The sequence below is a fragment of the Natrix helvetica genome, assembly GCF_964273705.1.
Source record: "Natrix helvetica genome assembly, chromosome: 4".
Taxonomy (NCBI): Eukaryota; Metazoa; Chordata; class Lepidosauria; order Squamata; family Natricidae; genus Natrix; species Natrix helvetica.
This window is the reverse complement of record NC_138550.1, coordinates 120,092,983-120,114,905: the sequence shown is the minus strand read 5'-3', so window position 1 is coordinate 120,114,905 and position 21,923 is coordinate 120,092,983. Positions and strand designations below refer to the sequence as shown.

The 21,923-nt window shown below is 37.7% G+C and overlaps 1 protein-coding gene across 1 annotated transcript in view; it reads right to left on the bottom strand.

The window, feature by feature from the left end:
• Nucleotides 1-3,850: 3,850 nt before the first annotated feature.
• The window catches only part of COLEC12 (collectin subfamily member 12), a 90,819-nt gene continuing 72,746 nt past the window's right edge, over nucleotides 3,851-21,923 (bottom strand). Inside the window, exons 3-10 of the mRNA XM_081951565.1 lie at nucleotides 21,636-21,758; nucleotides 18,763-18,861; nucleotides 17,035-18,081; nucleotides 13,270-13,740; nucleotides 11,647-11,783; nucleotides 9,339-9,448; nucleotides 7,563-7,708; nucleotides 3,851-4,923 (exon numbers count right to left, since the gene is read on the bottom strand). Of these exons, the coding sequence (XP_081807691.1) occupies nucleotides 4,904-4,923; nucleotides 7,563-7,708; nucleotides 9,339-9,448; nucleotides 11,647-11,783; nucleotides 13,270-13,740; nucleotides 17,035-18,081; nucleotides 18,763-18,861; nucleotides 21,636-21,758 (2,153 nt within the window). The 3' untranslated portion in view covers nucleotides 3,851-4,903. The remainder of the gene's footprint in view (nucleotides 4,924-7,562; nucleotides 7,709-9,338; nucleotides 9,449-11,646; nucleotides 11,784-13,269; nucleotides 13,741-17,034; nucleotides 18,082-18,762; nucleotides 18,862-21,635; nucleotides 21,759-21,923) is intronic.

Sequence of the window (21,923 nt, the reverse complement as noted above, 5' to 3'; positions counted from 1 at the left end):
TACTGACCTTTCTGATCGACAAGCTCAGCGTCTTAGCCACTGAGCCACCATGTCCTTTTCAGAGGATATAAATCTGTTTAAAAATTCCATAAGGGCTGGCAGCTTTTTTTCAATCTGAAAATACTTGTAATCTTAAAAGCTTCGTTAAGAGGAAACTTTTCAGCAGGAGGGGGCAAGTTTGAAATGTCATGAGCAATCACATTCCTCAATAAAATTGGGAAGGGAAGCATGGTTGCTGCTGCTAAGCTGCAACGTTTGCATGGAATGGCAGTTTTAAGTTGGGAGGTGAGAGCAATAGGAGCAGTGGTGTAATTCAGCCAGTTCTATCCGGTTCGGGCGAACCAGTAACGGTGACGGCAGGAGGCTCCTCCTACCTGCCTGGACATCATCATGGAAGGTCCTGCACATGCAAGCAGGTGGTGTGTGCAAGCGATATGAGCACGCACTCGTTCACATTTGCGAACCGGGAGCAAAGGTAAGCTGATTTCACCCCTGAATAGAGGCCGTTCAGGCAGAGGACTTGAAAACGAAATAGTGGTTTAGCTTGGAACTTTCTTGCCACAGTTGTTAGGTGAATCACTGCAGTTATTAGGTTAGTATCATGGCTATTAAGTGAATCTGGTTTCCCCGTTGACTTTGTCTGTCAGAAAGTCGCAAAAGGGGATCACCTGATTCTGGGACACTGTCATAAATATGAGTCAGTTGTCACGCTTTTTAATTTTGATCACACAATCATGGAGCTGACGCAACATCCATAAATTCATGTGAAAACCGGTCGTAAGTCACTTTTTTTCAGTGCTGTTGTTACTTTGAATGGTCACTAAGTGGACTCTGGTAAGTCGAGGACTAGGTGTACGATGCTTTCAATTTCTTTTTATGATTGTTCTACCTGCTCCTAAGACCTCAGAATGCCATATTTAGGATAAGTCCGGTAACACCTTTTCCATCAAATTTTATCAAGCGGCACAAGTTTTCACTAAATCAGATGCATGGAATGGCTAAACTGGTGCAGATGGTGCCTCAGGGAAGGTGACTGCAAAGGTGCAGGTTATATACGGGACAGAATGAGATCCGAGAGAGTTTGAAATCTGATGGCATATGTGAATACAGTAATCTTTCAATTATATTGGCCAGGTATCTTTTTTACTTTTGACCTTTTCCTTCCAAAAATGGCTATTTTGAAATCTCTAATGGACCTAAGATTGACATCAGAACTCAAAATAACAAATGGCTACTTGGAAAAAAGAAAAAAAAAAGCCACACATATCAAGTCATCTGCCTATACAAATATGATCTTTCATGAACAATTAACACGAAATATGATTCTCTTTTTTGAAGCTGTCATGCAAAATCTTCATACACATTTGCACAGGAAGCCTTTGTATGAACAATTTACCTTGATGTAGTTGCATTGGGTTTTTTTTTTTGTTATTTTTAAATATTTTCCTATGTTATACATACACAAACACATAATTCTTTTATTCAGAATAAGATCCCTGCAAGTTCTATAAAAAGTCATCTTGCAAGGTTATCTGAAATATAATGTTGGTCCTAATTAAGCAAACAAGACTCTTTGAAACCATCTATTTTTTGTATTTCTGCCTCACCTGATTAGTGAATGATTTCAGGGATGTAACAGGTGGGCAGAGTCAGGCTAGTAATCAGTTGATCCTTGGGAGAAGCAGTGGCGAGTCTTCCTTTGAGGAGAGTGGTAGTATGCTCTTTCCTCAAAGCCTTATTGCCGTTCCAAAGGGGGGGGGAGTTGACCTCTAGAGTTCTCCACTGTGGGGATGCAATAAACCTCATTATGTTTACCAAAATGATTTCATCTCATTTTGGAGATCCTGTTATGATCTGACTCAAGTTTAGTACTAGCAGGACATAAAATACTGGCTTTGGTACAGGATCAGAGATGGGTTGCTACCGGCTCGGCCTGGTTCAGCCAAATCGGTAGTGGAATATTGGCCTGGGTCGCAGAACCAGCAGTGACCCAGGCTGGCCACGCCACCGAACCAGTCCCGCGGTCGCTGCTACCATTGCTGTCATGTTGCTTAGTAGTGTGTGTGCATGCTTGGCACGCACACAAAGCAGACCAGTAGTAATACTGGTAGCAACCCACCTCTGTACAGGATCCAATTAAATCCATTAAGTTTCCATCTTTGTTTCTGACAAGGGCAGAACTCCAGCATGCAGAATTGACTCATAATCTAGAGATCTATTTATAGTCACAGTTCCTGCTCAAAGAGAAGATGGGAACCAAGAGGTTTTTACCTGCTTCCAGGTAAAAACCTGCTTGTCTCCCTTTTATGGCAATTTCTGTGTCACTAAGCTATGCTAATGGGCTTTGTCACCATGTCTTTTATTATTGCAATGTACTCTACCTTGGGCTGCACTTAGAGATCACAAACTTCAGCTGGTCTACAATGTAATGACTTAAGTCATGTCAGGCAAAATTTGATTTATGTATGCTGGTACACCTACATTTAGAGAATTGCATTGTTTGCTGTTCAATTACTGGCACATTTCAAAATGCTAGATATCACCTTTAAAGTCACATATGGCTCAGGAGCTGGCTATGTATGAGACCATCTAATCCAGGGATGTTAAACTCGCGGCCCGCAGCCCGGATGCATCATTCATGGCCATACCCACGCCCAGTTTAGCAAAGGGAGGGGGGAGTCACAATATGTCATGTGACGCCACCATGAGACCACAAGTTTGATACCTCTGACCTAATCCAAGTATCAAACTCCCCCAAAATGATTGCTCTGGGTGTCAATCTCTAATGCCATTGTGATTGGGGAATATAGGGCAGATCTTCTCTGTCACTCCTCCTCTTCTTTAAAACAGCATATGTCAGAGATTAGGGCCCTACCCTTACTATGGCTCTTAAGGGCTATTAGGATGCGGTGCTTCTAAAGGGCCTCTGAGAGTCTGATATGAATATTGGTTCGTCTTTGTCACTTTTGTTTTGACTGTCTCTTAGTAGCTATTTTATGATTTTAACCATTTTGTTGGACATTGGACTTTAAGTGGCTCTGAGTCCTCCTTTGTGACAGGAGCAACACCTAAGTCTCAGCAAATAAATAACTCACCCAATATCTAGTTTCAAACTAGTTGAGCATTTGCTTTGGTACCAGTGAAGGACATACAGAAGGATGTCAAAGGTAGAAAGAAAAGGCTTATTTAACTCAACAGTGCAGATCACAGCAAAAAATGATCCTAATGTGAAAAACATTTCAGAGGAAAAGTTAATTATTTTGATGTATTCATTGTTTCGATATTTTGAGTTTACCAACATTCTTTTTAGTCCATGTTGTGTAACCAAAATGATTACAGGTACTTATCTTAAATATAAATGTTCACAAACAATCATAGTATCAAATTTACCTACAAAAACCATGTAAATACTATTTATGTCAATATGTGTGACTTGCCTTTTATTTTCACTGTAATTTTAAGTTCAGCAGAAATCGTTACTGAACACTGTGGAAGTACAGAAAGTACTGTAGTATTGTAGCACTTTTGCCTGCTGATCCAACAAATTAGATGTTGCATGCAGATATACTGAACTCTTTCCCAATGCTTTGGATTTTGCCTCCCCCCCTCTTCTCCAGAACAACTTATCGACAGACAACAGGAAGGCAACCGTGACATGGAATAGTTAACCATTTTCTGACAAGTTCTTTTCCATGTGGAAGAAAAAGCTGCAATTTGGAGGTGTTAAACTGGAGCAGAAAAAAGTATAATCAAGAAATGGCAACGTCTCTTGGTTCCTGTCCCCGCTGCCCCAGTGGGTGGGTACCAAAAAGGTATTAAGAACAAGTTGCACACATCTATCAGAAATATCTGTTTTTGTTAAAAGTTTTATTAGACTTAAACTAGCCCCCATTGGTGTGAAGCCCATTACAGCAATAGAAATTGCCTACACATGAAGAAAAGAAGAGGAACATAAAACATATTTTATATTAGGTCATGTTAAGCAGCTAGTATATTAAGCCCTGCATCATAGCTAGTAAAAAATTCCTAGGGCCCTCAGCAAAGTCTTTTTTTTAGCTCTCTGACCACTTGATTATTTTAATTGGAATCAGGAAGACTGAATCAGGAATTCTCTACACAATATGTAAAGTATGTACTTTACTAGTCAATATTATCCCTGTTGCTAGACTTTCAGCTGCCTGGAGTTCTGTCAATGGACCAGTTCGGAAAAACAAGCATGTTGTTCATAACTTTGTATGTATTTTTTGTATAATAGACTGCAAATGCCATCTAAAATCAATTTTAAAAGTTATTAAACATGAATAATTTATTCCAGATGGTTATTTCTAGTGAATGATAAGTAGTATCAATGGTGTTTTCTTTGATTTCTATTTACTATATTCATATAAAAAAGCAATTAAATCCATATAACAAGCAACATTTTGTACAAAAATACAGCATTTTAAAAGCTTTAAAAAGTATATTCTATATTACTGATCAGAACTGGACTATATATATTTATATATAAAATTTATATAAATTTATACATGTATATTTATATAAATTGCCAATATTTGGGAATTTAGCAAGTGGCTGTTTTGTTTACACAGTAGCTTTGTATTTTTTTGTCTTCCTAGAGTAGTAAAGTCATAACTTGTAATCAGCTTGCTATTTTCTAGTTCTTACCAGAACGTATCTTCGGCTTAATGACTGAAGAGATCTACAGGTAGTTCTGTCTAATTACATTTTCTACCAACATCTTTGTGCAACAGGTTGTAAAGCCCCTGAAAAATAGAAAATGTGGAAGACAAATTGTGCTGATGAAGTTTATTCATCAAAGTTCTCAGTGCGCCTTTTCTTATTTGGGTGATGGTTCAGTCCCAGATGAATTTATTTGCAAAGAAAATGTCAGTCTCTTGGCCTATTACAATCCCGGAGGCTGAGCTGCAGTGAGAAAAGAAAATTAACAAGGGTTACAAAGGTAAGAATTGGCTTTAAAATCCAGAAACCAATGCCAAAGTTGTAAGTTGCATTGGTAAGTACTGCTTTCCACATCTGTGTCTGACCATAACCAGTCAAAATGCAAATGGTATGATAACGGTAGGAAGATATTTAATGTGAAAATCAGTTTGCACTAATTACAGGTAACGAAAGAAAGATCTCCAGTCTTTCTACGTAGTGTTTGCCAATGAATCCCAAGGGCAGACCAGTCAGTTTCACTCTTGAAATGCAGACGTAGGAAAAAAAAACTTTCAATCCACTGATTCATCTTTACAGGTAATCCCTCTCCACCCCCCACCTCCATAGTCTTATTAAAAGACAATTTTGGTTCTAAAAAAAATCACCTATGCATTGACTATTATTAACATAATGAAATCTTGGGTTCTTTGGAAAGATTGTCATACCACCTGAGAAAAGACTTGCATTTATTTAACATATTTTAATTGCGTTGTATACCGTAGCTGTTTAATCATCTCAGAGGGCCAGTTATAAGGCGAAATGTCGTGCTGTTATTAATGTTGTAAGGTAATTGAAGAAGGGGCAAGGGAGGGGATCCAATAGGGACCAGGAATGAAGTGCTGACGTAAAGATCAGGGGAACTAACTCTTCTTATACTACTTGATTGTAGAAGTTATTTACTTTGTAGGAAACAGCACCAAGTAAACACAAATAGATTTCTAAGAATTATTTTTCCAGATGTACAGAATACATTTTGGTTGCAGCAACAACAAGTTCCAGGTATTAAAAACTGCTGAAATTTAAACACACATGAAAATTCTAACTGAAAAATTCTCCAAAGCACTTGAGAGCAGAACAAGAAGCAATGGGTGGAAACTAATCAAGGAGAGAAGCAACTTAGAACTGAGGAGAAATTTCTTGACAGTTAGAACAAATAATCAGTGGAACAGCTTGCCTCCAGAAGTTGTGAATGTCCCAACACTGGAAGTCTTTAAGAAGGTGTTGGATAGCCATTTGTCTGAAATGGGTTTCCTGCCTAGGCAGGGGGTTGGACTAGAACACCTCCAAGGTCCCTTCCAACTCTGCTATTGTATTGTATTGTAAATTTAAATTCAGGTCGCATGTTAATTTAATAAATAAGGAAGGCTGATTCAAGAGAGCCTTATGTTTGCTGTATATTTCTCACTTTCTTTTCTGAAGAACTTCAGATGAGCACTTCATCCTAACCTCAGCCTTCTTGTTAGGCTGAGAGGGAAAAAGCAGAGTAATTTGCCCAAAACATCAAATGAATTTTATGGTAGAACACCCCCCCCCCTCCACACACACACACACCTCAAACCCTTACTATTAAATTAACCTAAGGGTCATATATTAACAATTTATCTATATAATTGATAATAACAAAATACAAAGGTAGAATTGCATCTCGTTTTTCAAGTTTTTATTTTCATGTAAAGTACAGAAATGATTAATGAAAGGGAGAAGCTGAGTAATAACATCGGACTCTTCATCCATTGTCTTTGACTACTCTTATGTGCTATATCTTGGGCTGCTCTTTCAAGTTTGGTTTTTAATAGTACTTTAAGTACAGCAGTATTTTAATGAGATATTTATCATTATGGCTCTAAGTCGAGCTGTGGTAGTGCAGTGGTTAGAATGCAGTAGTGCAGGCTACTTCTGCTGACTGCCTGCAGTTTGGCAGTTCAAAGGTCAATGGATGGGCTTGATTGCAGTGGCGATGGGGGCACAGTTGGGGTGTCTGAGGAGCCCAGTTGAGGTCAGGTGGAACTGGAGAAGATTTCTCTAAGCGTAGGCATCATCAGAGCAGGTTGGAGAAGTTCCGGAGAACCTCATGCCAGCTTCTGAGCCACTGTGGCGCAGTGGTTAGAATGCAGTACTGCAGGCTACTTCTGCCGGCTGCCTGCAATTTGGCAGTTCGAATCTCACCAGGCTCAAGGTTGACTCAGCCTTCCATCTTTCTGAGGTCGGTAAAATGGGGACCCAGATTGTTGGGGGCAATATGCTGACTCTGTAAACCGCTTAGAGAGGGTTGTAAAGCACTGTGAAGCGGTATATACTGTAAGTCTAAATGCTATTGCTATTATTTGGGGGAGGGGAGGTTGCATTCCACTGCACTTTATTTTCACCAGAAAGGAAATGCATCACTAAATATTCTTTAAAAAATCTTCAGAACATTAGGCTCTATTGCTTATAGCTTTCAAACTGCATTTTTGGGTTCTGAAATTACATTACTATCTTTTTGGTGTGCACTGGAAAAAATAAATTAAATTAAAAATTAAAATTAAAAAAATAAATAAAGCATTGCTTTTCTTCAGAATTAGCTGGGCATGTTTTTGAACACTGATTGCCAAGTGTATGTTACCTAGTAAGAATACTGGGTAATCTTGCCAATAGTTTAAAACTCAGTGGCCTGAACATCGGAAGCAGCTAGGGAGAATATTTATACACAGATGCTAATAAAGATGAATCTCAAATTCTCTTCCAAGACCTTCTATCTGTATGAGTAGGATGTTCAATTCCCTCTCGTCCCAGCTGTGGAAATTTGATTGATAATAAACCTTTGTAATACATGTGAATGCATTTGATTCAGAAGCTTATCATACCTTTTTCTACATCTTGCTCACAAATAAAACTATTAACATCTTCACAGTGAAAGTCATTCCAGAGCCCAGCATGGATTAATCCAGCACAATCTTCCCCTGGCCCATGTCCATGTTTCCAGTTATCGGGCTGTCCAGCACTCCAGTTTCTTGCAATAAAAAAAAAGATCATTTCATAACTAAGCCATCATCTGACAGTAATGCAGAAGAAATTTATAATAGTAAAAAAAAAATCAAAACAAAAACAAAAACCAATCTCTCCTAAAACAAAAACCATATTCCTTAACAAATAGTGCATGACTTTTCCTGGAAATTGAAAACAGCTGGGCTTTAGAGATGGGAATCAATTGGACAAACTGCCAAAGCTCAAAAGTCTAAAATTGGACCAAAATTTCTGTTGTGGTTTTGGATTGCACATAGACACATGTACAGAGTATAATCTTTCAATGGGGTTGTATTTGTTTGTTATAGTTGCAGATGATCTACTAAGATATAAACACACCTTCCTGTTGGATTTATATATGTATTTCCATAAATTTGCATAATTAGAGCTACCAGATCTAGACTGCAAAACTCCAGAGCAGAGATTCTCAATCTATTAATTGCCATCTAGTGATTATTCAGATTTCTGTAGCCTTTGTATTTATTGGGTGATGTATCATCCTCCTAGTAAATTATCCTTTGGTTGGGTTATGTGCAATCACTTTAAGATTTGTTAAGGTCCTTAAAGATGCAATGGTTTAAGTTACAAATGTGTAGATTTCATCAGGATAAGAAGGAATTAGCCAAAGATACCAGTAACATTTCCTTAACCTAAGCTCCAGTGCTCAGCAGCAGTCAAACAGAGAGGTTGGAGAAAAAAGTAATAATTTCATTCAGCGGAAATGACAGATCTTAGTCTCCTTGATCTATTGCTGATCCAGTGTATACCCTGATTCCCGTTAAAAGGAATTTGGCTGATATTTAGCTTCAATGACAAATGAAGACACAAGTTTGGTACCAGCAACAATTTACAACTGAGGCAACACAGAAGTCTTGTTTTCTGTAATCAGCCAAGCAAAATTAACCCTTTCTCTTTCTTTATTTGTTGTCCTTCTTCCACCCACGTGTTTATATAAAAGTTGTTTTAAAAAAAACATGTGGTTTCTCTAGCCTAGTTCACTATTAACTCTGCAATAAGCGTCTTAAGGTGCTTTATTATCTTCTTTTACTGGTTATTCAGGATTTTCTTTTCTGGCAATAAACATTTTGAAATCAAAGAAGTATTAATGTTTATAACCGTGATGGCGAACCTATGGCACTCATGCCACAGGTGGCATACACAGCCCTCTCTGTGGGCATGTGAACCGTTGCCCCAGCTCAGCTCCATTGTGCATGCTTGCGCCACTCCTGCTGGCCAGCTGATTTTGGGGTCTCTGCCACATATGTGCGAGGCACATGAGAGAGATGCACATGCATGCGTGGGGGCGAGGGTTCAGTGCGGCCCTACACAACCCGTGTTTTCTCCAAGGAGGCTGCAGGGAGGCCTACTAAGCCCAAAATGGGGCATGGGGGAGTTGCGTACGCAACCATGGAGGGAGCGCAGGGGGGGTTCATGCGTACATGCACAGGGGGTGGGTCACACAGGAGTGGGGTCGCACACACATTACACATGCTTTCGGCATGCAGCGACAAAGAGGTTAGCCATCACTGTTTTATAAGGTTGCTGCACTGTTTCCTACTGGCAGATGCTAAGAAACAGTTATAGCAGAAAACAGTGAATGTCCTTCCTTCACTCACATGTATTCTGGTAGGGTACCATCCAGCCACCGCCACTCATCTTCTTTCGCTGAGTCAGTGAGACCAATCCAGAAACTGCCTTTTGCAATAACTTGCTTTTTCAACCATTGCTGTGTACAGAAGAAGGAATCAGTCACATTGTTTCACATCCCAGGGTTTCTGGCTCCCTTAAAATATGTTAGCCTCTTGAAAAGTGTGACTGAGCATAAACATGAGTTTATGGGCAAAATGAACCTGGAACTATTTCTGAGTGCATCTCATTTGATCTGAGCACCCTTTCAAACACATTCTTCCTTTAACGCTCCCAATCTCAGTCCAATTTCCTTTTCACCATCCACCAAGAATGTCTTTTTCACAACCAATTTTCAGATTAAATAAGGCGCATTGATAGTAGCAATAGCCACCTATTGGACATGAGGTGAAGAGAGGGACTTTTTAAAAATTTCCTCTCTAGCAATGGAAATTCTGCAAAGTAGATTGTGAGAAACGCTGCTAACCACAGGGTCTGTCTGCCACGTGGTGGGCTCTGCAGCCAGAATGAAAAGGGATTATCCAAGAAACTCTCCCTTGTTCCTTTCCCCTGCTTGCTGTCACAAGAGCATCAGCTCAGTAAATGCTGACCAAGCATTTTAGTTTGTCTGCCTCAATACAAAATGCTGTCTTTTATTATATTTACAGTGGCTCTTTGTAGCATGATGTGGGTATTAATGCAGTCGTAGTTGCCCTGGGATCAAATGTGAAGATATCTAATAAAGAGCTATTTCAAACAAATAGATAAAATAGTTTGGGGCTCTGAGGTTCGGGAGAAGGGAGCTTGGAGGCTGAATGGGAAGGGTTTGTTAAATTAAAATCCAACATATTCCACCAGAAAGCATGTAGAAATTACAATCATTTCACCTGGAATGACATCCTCTGCCTTATTCAAGATCTTTTGGATGCTCACTATTTCTATTTCTAGGGTTGGAAATATTACTCTCAGCGAAAGCATTGGTTTACATTTGCACACACACTGCGTTAAAGCTGACATTTGGGACAGTCTTTGATTAGTATTCATAGGGTCAAACCAGAGGTGAAATTCAGCAGGTTCTCACAGATTCTGGAGAATCGGTAGCGGAAATTTTGAGTGGGGTGGGGAATGGAGATTTTACAATATCCTTCCCCCAGGAGTGGGGTGGGAATGGAGATTTTGCAGTATCCTTCCCCTGCCACGCCCACCACAGAACCAGTAGTAAAAAAAAAATGAATTTCACCACTGGGTCAAACTACATATTGCTTATGTTGCCTTCAACTTTGTTTTGTCATGTAGTAAAGCCTAGCTATCCGGAAATGTCATTTTATTAAAATGACAAAATGGACAGGAAGAAGGTACGCATTCTTTTTCCAGTCCTCACCTTTGTTGAGTCAACCTCCTAACCTGCATTTCGCTTTAGAAAAGAAAATCAATTTGGGTGGGAGGGCAGGCATAGGCCTCACAATATCAGCAGAGTAAGAAAGAGTGATAGATCCTTTTCTTCTCATGGACTGCTCTGAACAAACTAGCAGCCTCTGACAGCTCCATTTCAAGAAAGAAAAATCAACATGGATTTTCAGCAGAATATTCAACCCAAGTAACAGCATCAGATGCTCCTATAACAAGTGATGGGTGGTCTTCCATGCAAGTACAAGTGGGAGTGGCAACTCCGCTGTTAAGCAAAAATAGTTGCTAGTGAAAGTGCAGCTGTGCTTACAATCTTACTTCAGCTTTCCTTTCCTTTATAGCGAGTAAATGCAAGGATTGGTCACAGCGTTACATTTTCATCACCATTGTAACTGCAAATGGTCATAAAATAAGGCAGTTTCTAAACAAGGACTACTTGCATTTTTTGGTCAGCTTTTTACAGTAAGACTGAAATCCCCCGATCATCCCTCCTGATTATCTTTAGTCAAATGTTTATATTTATGAGGCATTGACACCTATAAAATGAATGAAGGCAAATATATGTGTGTCAGGGTAATATTGGAGGATCCAATCTGGGTTGGTCATGGGGACCAGCGGTTGAATCTTCTGTGGTCACGCAAATTCTGGTGAGAGACAAGTTCCTGAAGATGGGCTCCAGCATGAATCCGAAAGCTTGTAAGACTAAACCTCTGGTCCCAGTGACCGGCCCAGATTGGATCCTGCAATGTATAAGATGCTTTCTTTCTGACTGCCTTGTCTAACCTACTCAATTCCAATCATTGTCAACTGGCATGGCTGGAAGTAATGATGTTCCATACTTGCTCTTTTGTACTATTTAAATCTAACAGCATGCTAAATGGCATTTTATACCTGTTCCTCTTTGCTGTTGATGAAAACCAAATGAGATGATTTTTCGTCGCAGAAAAGCTTTGCATCATCAAATATGGCTCTTTCATTTGAAAAGTAGTAGCAGTTGCCTGAAAAGTTCTTCCAGTAAGCAGGACAACCTGTAACATGAAACACTTGCATATAAATGCTCACGAGAATGAAAATGTAACCTCCCCCTTAGAAATTAGGGTTCTGCACACTTTGAAAATGACTTGAAAGAAATGTTTCAGACCTCAGGGACACACAGCAGCATTCTGTTGTGCTATATGTAAAGGCAGCCTGGTTTTTTTCTCTAGGCTTTAGTATGGCCTGAAAAAGATGCCTCTATTTTAAGAACCAACCCATTAAAATCAATGCCACTATTAAAACACCAGCATATTATTATTATTTTTTCAAACTCATACAGAAGCCTGAGAGCTTTAAATAAACATCAGGGACACTGTGCTCATCTGAAACCCAAGAAACGACTTTTGATTTACTCTTGAAGCAATCATAACCCTAGTAGATATAGTTTTGAATAACATTATTGGAAGCCAAGCAATTTGAAAAACTATCTATTCAGAATATTGTTGAAATGGAATTTCCATTATTGAGAGTTGCAGCCATCCTTTTCTATCAAATTGGCCTTCAAATCATTTCTATTTTAACGTAAAGGAAAAGGGGCTCAGTTTAATAATATTACTGCAGAATAAATTTTAAAAAGATTTTTCCAGATTTTTGTTCATGTATCGAAATCATTCTTCTAACACCATTCTGGGGTAATTTTGTATGCAAAGTTTGAAACAAGTATTAACAATGAGATTTGAACAATCCTACACAATTACTTATCAGGTTTTAACAGGAATACTGGCAATATACTAGGTTTTGCTCCCTTTCTCCATATAATACATAACATTTTCCATTATTACAAGAGACAGATATTGGTCCTCGTATATGTATATGGGTTCTGCAGTAACATGGAAAACATTTTGTGAATGAAAAGCTAAGGAGAAGAAAGCTCAATGAAAAATCAGGATGTTCAATGAACTTTAGATATCACTGAGCGTATATGACAGTTGAAGGAAGAGAGATACAAAGATGGGGAAGAGGAAGTGGTCAACATGAGGTTCTACTTTTTTATATATAATAGTACAGCATACTAGGACTTATAACAAGGGTCACAATTACTTATTGTCTTCTTAACACTATAGAGAAAAGCTTTAGAAGGTGAGCGAGAAAGACAGAAAAAAATGTGCTTCATGGCCCCAGACCATCTCCCTGTGTATAATGTGATAGATTAAATGGCTGGATTTAATTAACTGCTGTGAAAGAGAATGTGAGGAATTCTGATGGGAGGGGGGGAAGATAACAATTGCTTTCTGTACCTCCTTAGAAATCATGGATTTGAAAAACATGATATTCATTTCATGCTTGTTGGAGGCTTGAATAGATAAACTTCCATTGCAATGTGTACACAGAATACAATCCAATAGTCAACATACCATCCAATAGTCAACATACAATCCAATAGTCAACATACCAGTAGTTACAAACCGTATTTTTATATATTGGTAATAAATACACAGTGAAGCATGCAGACAGAAAGCGAGTGTGTTAACAGCTTACCACTAATTTCGCCTTGTAGTGCCATAGCTATTGGTGGACCTGGCAGTCCAGGAGGACCAGGCTCGCCTGGAAGACCACGTAGTCCAGGTACACCTGGGAAACCAGACAACCCACGAGCACCAGGTATCCCTGGTTCGCCAACAAATCCTTGAAGACCTGGGGGTCCAGGTGGGCCTTGTGGGCCAGGGGGTCCATCTTTTCCAGGTGGTCCAGGGAGTCCTGGATCTCCACTAGGACCGGGCAGCCCAGTCTTCCCAGTTGAACCTCTCTGGCCTTTAGATCCAGGTGAACCTCTGGAACCTTTTCCACCTTTTTCACCTGGTGATCCAGGTGGGCCACTTGGTCCCTTTTCACCTTGAGGTCCTGGAGGTCCTGGTTCTCCTTTGTCTCCTTTTTGTCCCTTGGGCCCAGTAAGTCCAACTGAACCTTGGGGTCCTCTGTCACCTTTGGGCCCTCTTGGACCTGGAGGACCTACAATAAAATGAATATGTGGAGAAGGTCAGAAGAAGAATAAAATAATATACTGTAATAAAATTAATGAACTGCAGTACCTGTTAGTACTAAGAACATATAGCTACTTTAAATATAAATCAATTTCTAAGTATTTTTTTAAAAATACTGGGCTTTTCCAAAGAACTCAAGAAAATTTAGTTGGGTGTAAATATGGATTGGCTGGAAGGTATAAGCATTAAGTGTATAAAGTTAAGTTGTAAACAATATTTAATGATGACTCATCAATGCAATGACTATTCAGCATTTGTATTAATTATCTAGATGAGGAGATAAATGGAACACTTAAAATATTTTGTGATGGCACATATTTCCCTGGAAGATTAAAATAAAATTCAAAATAATAGGTTAAACATATAGGCTGAAAATAATAGGATGCAGTTTAATAGAGAAATATTTGAAGTTATGCATTCAGGAAAAGAATCAAAATGCTGAACTACAGGGTGGGAAATAGCTGGCTTACCAGTACTGGAAAAGAACATGGAATAATAGTTTTACATTCCAGGTCAATAATATATCAATGCAAATAAGAAAATGCAATTTTAGGCTGCATCAAGTGAAGCATAGTTTTCAAATCAAGGGAAATATTACTTCCTTTTTTTCCCTTTGGCAATCCCACTAGAGTATTTTGTCCAGTTTTGGGCACCACAAGGATTTAAAAAGGATTCAAGTGAATTGGGCAATCAGGGATTAGAAACCAAGTATTATAAAAGACAGATTGAAGGAGCTAAGAATGTTTGGGGTTGATGAGAAAAGACTGAGTGGGAATATGATAGCACTCTTCAGATCGGATATTACAAAAGTTTAGGATACTAAACTATTCTCTGTTGTTCTAGAAAACCCGATACATTTTACCTGGACTGAGTAAAATCCAAGTTCTTTGGGTCCAGTCATTCAGCTCAATACCTCAATATATAACAGGTATATAATAGGTAAATAAACATCAGCCATTGATGCTTTAATTTGGATTCCTGGTTTGAGGAGCGGACAGACTTGATCACCTAAATAATATTTTTCATCTATGATTCTAAGATACTTCAACATAATCAGTAAACCAAAATGTCACTTTAAACCAAACATACAATGGACTAATTTTACCTTGCAGTTATTTTTTAAATTGAACTGTTTATGGGATAATGTTATAAAAACTAATTCAATGCAGTCTCTTTAATAGAAATTGGCATCTTAGGCAATATTAATCCATTCAATTATTACATTTTGTTTTAGAAATTAGTTCCGAAAGAAGAGTCAGATAGAGGAATATAAACTTAAGAATAGCAAAAAAAAAACACAACCAAAAACACCAACCAGCCATAACCACACTACATTAATACTACATTTTCACATAATCTGTATTTTAAGTATCTAACAAATAGCTTATAGTCTACACCAGTGTTTCTCAACCAGTGGCATCCAGTACCACAGTAGCTTAAGACTACTCTTCCAAAATCATTAAAAATGGGAGCGAGGAAAATAGGGCAGAGAAGGAAGACTAGAGAATTGCTAGTCTTCAACTGAAAGTTTTGAGGAAATTCCAAAGGTGCTTTATCAAGAGGCAACTGGACTTTCTATTGAGGTGGGAGGGATACAACATCATCTATCTCCAGTCCACAACACAATTCTTTCAACAGTTCCAAGAAGGCTCCACACTCATTTGAACTACTCAGGTGACCACACAGGTAGACCTCCAAGTGGCCTCAATGACTCTATAAAATGAATGCAAATGACCAGCTGTCTGCCAAGAATATAAATCCTTCCATTCCCTGCCATCCAGTCAGAGTTGAAGAAGTGTCTTGGATGAGGAGCGAAACTTCTTCAAAGAAAAACCAGAAAGTCCAGTTGCCTCTTGAAAAAGCACCTTTGGGAAAACCATGACCAGCACGACTGAGAATCTCTATAGACATATTGAGGAATCCAGCATTTTCACAGTGTTTCTTAGAGCCTAGAATTGCAGGAGCCTCTTTGAGGACAAAATAACATTTATGCTATTTTGTTTCTTCTCATTATTTAATTATTTTTACTTTTATTTATTTATTTATTTAGGCTTAAAGAAAACTTTCCATATTGGCAAACACTGCCTCAATCCCAATGAGATTACTCATTATCCTACCTATTATAACAGGAGGTTCAACAGTATCATTGCAATGTTTAAGTCCATAAGAATACCAAAACAGATACATATAGTAGCAGAATATTTGTCAACATATTATTGTTTTCAAAAAATAAGATTTTGTGGTTCACAGTTTTCAGGACCCAGGTTCTTTGATATAGGAAAAAAAACAACGTGAGAACCATTGGTTTTGACCATTGTAATTCGTACTGCTTAAATGAAATGTTGACATTTGTGTAACTTTTTCTACGGGGCTTTGAAAAGTGTCCATATATCAACCCTTTTTCAACTGTTCTTCCATTATTACTAGATCTTCTTTAACTTTGGAACCATCAATAAAGCTTATGCTATCTAATTCTATAGCTAAACTACATGTGTTTCTTTATATCTATTCTATATATATAAAAGTGAAAACCACTCACACTGCATCATGAAATCTCCAGAACCATAAAGCCTACAAACTTGAAATGTGGCACATATGTTTCTCTTGGCTTCTAGGTACTCCCTTAGAAAGGATTTTTCAAAATGACCATCAGATCATTAGTATTTCTTATATTATTATTAACATGCTCTGATGCCAAGGAGTTAGACATTCCACTCCTCTTCCTAACCTGAAAACTTCCTAACCTGAAAGCGTGGCCAGCACGTGATTCATCCGGCCTGCTGGCTGGGACTTTGGAAAGGAGCTTGAGGGAGAGAAGGTAATAAAATAGGTTTCTGTGGGGCAAGCCTGAGGGAGAGGATAGGATAGGGGAGGCTTCTGTGGGGCAAGGCAGAGGGAGGGAAGGGGAGAGGAGAGGAGAGGGCGATCATAAGTACTCATTATGTTTCAAGCTGTAAGTGTCGATTTATCAAGTGCGATCACATAGTTTCATAGCACAGCACAGGTATTCAGCTAGTAATATGATAAATATGAGAAAAGAATAACTCTAATGAACCTGAAAAACTGATCTACTATTTCTTCTTAAACTTCTATTTCCTACCAACTTTACAGAAAGCTAGGAAGTGGAGTGATGTAGTCACCATATTTATTTTCATACAATGCTTTTGAAATCCACATGGAGCTGGTAATCTCAGGTATCCTAGACAATTTGAAAATCAATACCAATATCTATTTTGGAAAAGTCATCCAATACATTTCTTACCTTGCAGTATTGTGAAATTTTTAATCAGCTGGCCATGTTTAGAATCCACCAGCTTCATTTCTTCCATTATTACTGATAAATTGGCTACTTCAATATCTAACCGTGTCCGCATCACATCCTGCTGCATCCTTAAAGTAGTAGTATCAAAACGAACATTAGTTAATGTGTTGTTCATAGAAGTCAGCTCATCCATATGCTTACTAAGAGTATCTGTGCACGTTGTCCTGGCATCATTGAGATTGCTGGTTAGTGTCCGTAAGTGATGGGCAGTGTAGCTAATATTACTAATAATGTTGACAATATCTGTCTCAAAGCTATGAAATTGGTCTTCATGCTGGTTAAATTTGGCAGATGTTCTGTTTTCATATTCTTTATAGTGTTCTTGGAGATCCTTCAAACTTTGTTCATTGGCTTGAGCAATAGTAGTGATATTCTCCATCTGTCCACTGAATGAGTTTAACTGACTGCTCACATCCTCAAGTGTATCATTATTAGCTTTGGTCATAACTGAATTGTTAGCTGCTAATACTTGTAAAATCTGCACCTTCTCTTTAAGCCAATCGGTATCTTTCCGTGCTTGGAGGGCAACCTGCTGAAGGTTTTGAAAGTCATTTTTAATTCTTTGGATAGCCTGACTTGTGTCATCCACCGATCTCTGCAAAGCACTGATAAGATTTCTTTGCTGAACCTGTGTCTGGTTAAGATTATTTAGATTCAGTATGACAACATTATGTGAGTGCATTTGGCTTTGCAAGTTTGTTTGAATGTTGTTTGTGTCTTGTTGGAGATCACTGATGTAGCCATTGTAAGCTTGAAGAGTTTTGTTGATATTTTTGATCATGAAAGAGTTGCTGTCCAAAACACCATTCATTTGACTTTGCCTGTCATTTAACATGCTACCAGATTCTTGTAACTTTTCCAGTGTATCTTTGTTCTTTGTGGTTTTCTCTGAAATCTCATGAAGTTGCTGGCGGAGGGCTACAATATCATCTTTGAAACTTGAAAGCTCTGTGTTTGTGGTCATGGCTTTCTCTTCAGCTTGATAATCTGAAAGAAGCAGGAAAGTGATAAACTTTTACATTTGTTACTTATCAGAAGAACAATCTAACAGAGTTTACTTCATCCTACAAACAGGAGGATAAGCCAATACATAAACAAACTTATTTGAGGAATTGCTAATGAACATCAGTTTTCATTGGGCAGTTCTGAATTAATACAAACTAATTTCTATTTACAAGGCTGGTGGAAGGGTCACTGAAACACAGAAAATTAAAGGCATACAAAGAGCACATGAATCCCCTTTTATTGAGAGGCCATAAGTAAACCTAGATCATCTGTTTTCACTCTCAGAAGCTTACCATGATCTTAGACAAGAAGAAATCTGTCCTATTGTATGTATCCAGAAGGGTGAAAACTGTGTTTGCTAATATCCCAATTATCCAAGAGATTCATCTTAGCTTTAATAGTCTTAACACATACATTAGTTGGTTTTATAGTGAATAAATGCATAATTTGAATGTCCATTTATTCAGTATGGCACTGTATAAAGTGTAGGATTCAGAATTTGAAAGTTGAACCGTTAACAAATTAAACTAATCTTTTAAAGAATCTATTACCAGCTACTGTAAAAAAAATACTACTGGTTCCAATTTTAGTATGTTGATGACTTCTATGATAAAGGCATAATAATTTCACCATTTACTTAACCAGTTAATTCATATTAATTACCCAGTTTCTTTAAATCACTCTTCACTTCTGAAAGTTTCTCACTGCATCGTTGGCGTGAATCTTCCATGTCACCAGAAACATTGTCCATTTTTTCTACAACTAGAACAAAAAAAAAAAATTCTTAGCAGTGATCAAGATTGATGAAAGATTGAAAGATGCAATCCAACAATCTATGGAATGAAAATTCAGGCTCTCTATTCCCAATTATATGTTAATGTATGCCTAAAGAAACCAGAATAACCTTCCTACTGGCACCAGTACATAAAAATAATTATAATGAGATTGTTAAAGCTAATAACAATATTAGCAATAATAATATACATTTATTATGTGCTGTTTTTTAAATGATGCTAGCAAAATAGCATGCAACAAAATAAAACCATATAATATGGTCCATAAAAATGTTTAAAAGAAACAAAAAAACAGAACTAGACCGAAATCAAGCAATAGCAAAAGGCAATTACGTTAGATTAAAACTAACAATAAAACAAGGGATCCACATTAAAGCCTGTAGAAATACATGCTTATTCATAATTTTGTGAGATACACAAAGAGGAAATCCAGAAAATTTGATATGGGAGGACATTATATGTTTACTCATACCACCTTATAGACAGGGGCACCTGTCTCTTATGTACTTTCACTGAATCTCTTCAAAATGGAACTGATAGAAAAACCTTGAACACTTAATGTATAGGAAAAGCCTATTCTGGTTGAAGGCAATGCAGATAGTCCTTGACTTATGACCACAAATGAGCCCAACATTTCTATTGTTAAGTGAGAAAGTTATTAAATGAATTTTGCCCTACTTTATGACATTTCTTGTCACAGTCGCTAAGCAAATCACTGCGGATGTTAAGTCAGTAACACGGTTGTTAAGTGAATCTGGCTTCCCCACTGACTTTGCTTGTCAGAAGGTCGCAAAAGGAATCACATAAACCTAGGGCACCGCAACCGTCAGAAATTGCAGTCAGTTGCCAAGCATTTGAATTTTGTTCACATGACATGGAGATGCTGCAATGGTCGTAAGTGCGGAAAATGGTCACAAGTCACTTTTTTCAGTGCTGTGGTAACTTTGAACAGTCACTAAATGAAGTCAAGGACTGCCTGTACCTGTACTGTGACTTTATTGTTTTTCAGTTGTTCATTAAATAAAAAAAAAAAAAAAAGCTAAATTCCTTGATGCCTTCCAGGCAGAAACGTAGAATCGAAATAAAACAATGATATAATAATATTATAAATACATGAATTGAAATTTGTAGTTATTCTGATGGAGGGAAATCTAATGACACGTGCTGGTATTATAATAAAGCTAAATGTTATAAAATAAAAAGCCTGTTGAAAACTGTTTTGTCCAGTGGATTCTGTACTTTTTGAGACTCTATAGCTAATCTTAACTGTTTTAATGTCACATTCACTATGAAACTGTTTCTCCTTTTAAATAGTTGCAAAGTATGAGAATTATCAGGTTTGCTTGGCTTTTCAGATCAGTTCAAAGCATGCTGCCTGACGCCATCCACAATGGACACACTGGGGCTTGGAGGCTTCCCTCTGACTCACAGAGGAAGGTGCACACAGGGTACCTCCTCACAGAGGAGAGCACAGGTGCTCACAGGGTACCTGGTTGCAATTGTTAGAAATATTGAATTTTACATTTGACTTAAGTCACAGGCAATTTTTAGAATCATGAAAGTATACAATGTAAAGTGGTTGAATTAAAAAAAAACCGTAGACAAACTGCAGTTGAAGAAGTGATAGAAAAAAGCAAAAAAAAAAAAAAAAAAAGTCACAATGAGATGATTGTAAAGCTATCGGTTCGGCACACTTAAAACCTTGTTGAATATAGTGCTTTTCATTTTTATTTAATAAGACAGAATTTGGAAAATATTCTAGTTTTTGATTTACTACTGGTCTTTTAATGACTGTTCTAAGTTATGTTGGATTCCACACCACCCACCCAAAATGTACTTATGACCTGGTTTAGAAATTCTGGTGGCCGGTACCATCTCTCATAGTCTCGTGACCACATTTTGGGTGCTTGGAAAGTAGACTTCAATTATGATGTTTGCAGCATACCCCACAGTAATGTGACTGCCGTTAACAATGTTTTTGATGGAAACCTGCATTTACCTGCAATTTGTGACCAAAAGTATTTGAGTTCCATCTTCAGGATCTGGCCTTCTAAAAAGCAGTCAGGACTGATCTCCTCTAGGACTGACAGGTTTGATCGCCTTGCAGTGCAAGGGACTCGCGGGAGTCTTCTCCAGCACCATAGTTCAAAGGCCTCAATTCTTTGGCGCTCAGCCTTTCTATGTAATTATAATGAGCTTTATAAGCTCAAACCTCCTTCAGTCAGATCCATGACATCATTTCCCTTTCTCTTAGACTCACATTATGCAATATATTTATTTCCCATTCCTATTGATGTTTAAATATTATCCATGTTGTGTGTGTATCCATCCAGTCCTTAAAGTAAAATCAATGAATAAGCTACGTTTGAAGTACAGTCAGTGAAATTTAATTGAAATACTGAGCTTCTGTTATACACCTGTTTTCTAAATACAATAATATTATGAAAAACTGATGTATGAAATAGACTGATGGCAAAGAGCAACTATCCTTGTTTTTCCTAAACTTTAAGAGTTGCTTGCATTTTTATAATTTAATAATCTGAAATTGGTAATCTTACCCTATTTAAGTAATTATTTAGGATGAAGAATTAACTGATAGGCTAGCATGGAAAATAATGATTGCAATTTGCTTTTCTCTGAGATATATTCTGAAATCACACCAATTTAATTAAACAATTACTTTTTTGTGGACAATTTTTCTTGGACTCAGTACACAGCTACTATTATAGATACGGAACTTACCTTTGTATCCCAAGACGGCTACTGTTATTGCTAGCAAGGCACATAATACATATAAAAGTATGATAGAAAATTTCAGTGCCCAGTTACTTTTACACTTGGTGCATTGTGTTCCTTCTTGAATACCTATAAAATAAAATTAAGAATTTAGATTCCTCTTTATATTTAATTATTTTGTAATTACTTAATACAAATATTTATTTGCAAGTCTGCATAAGGCTAAAATTAAATGTAGTTTACTGATAACCCATAATAAGTTAATTTATTGGTTTGATAAGAGACAGTCCTGCA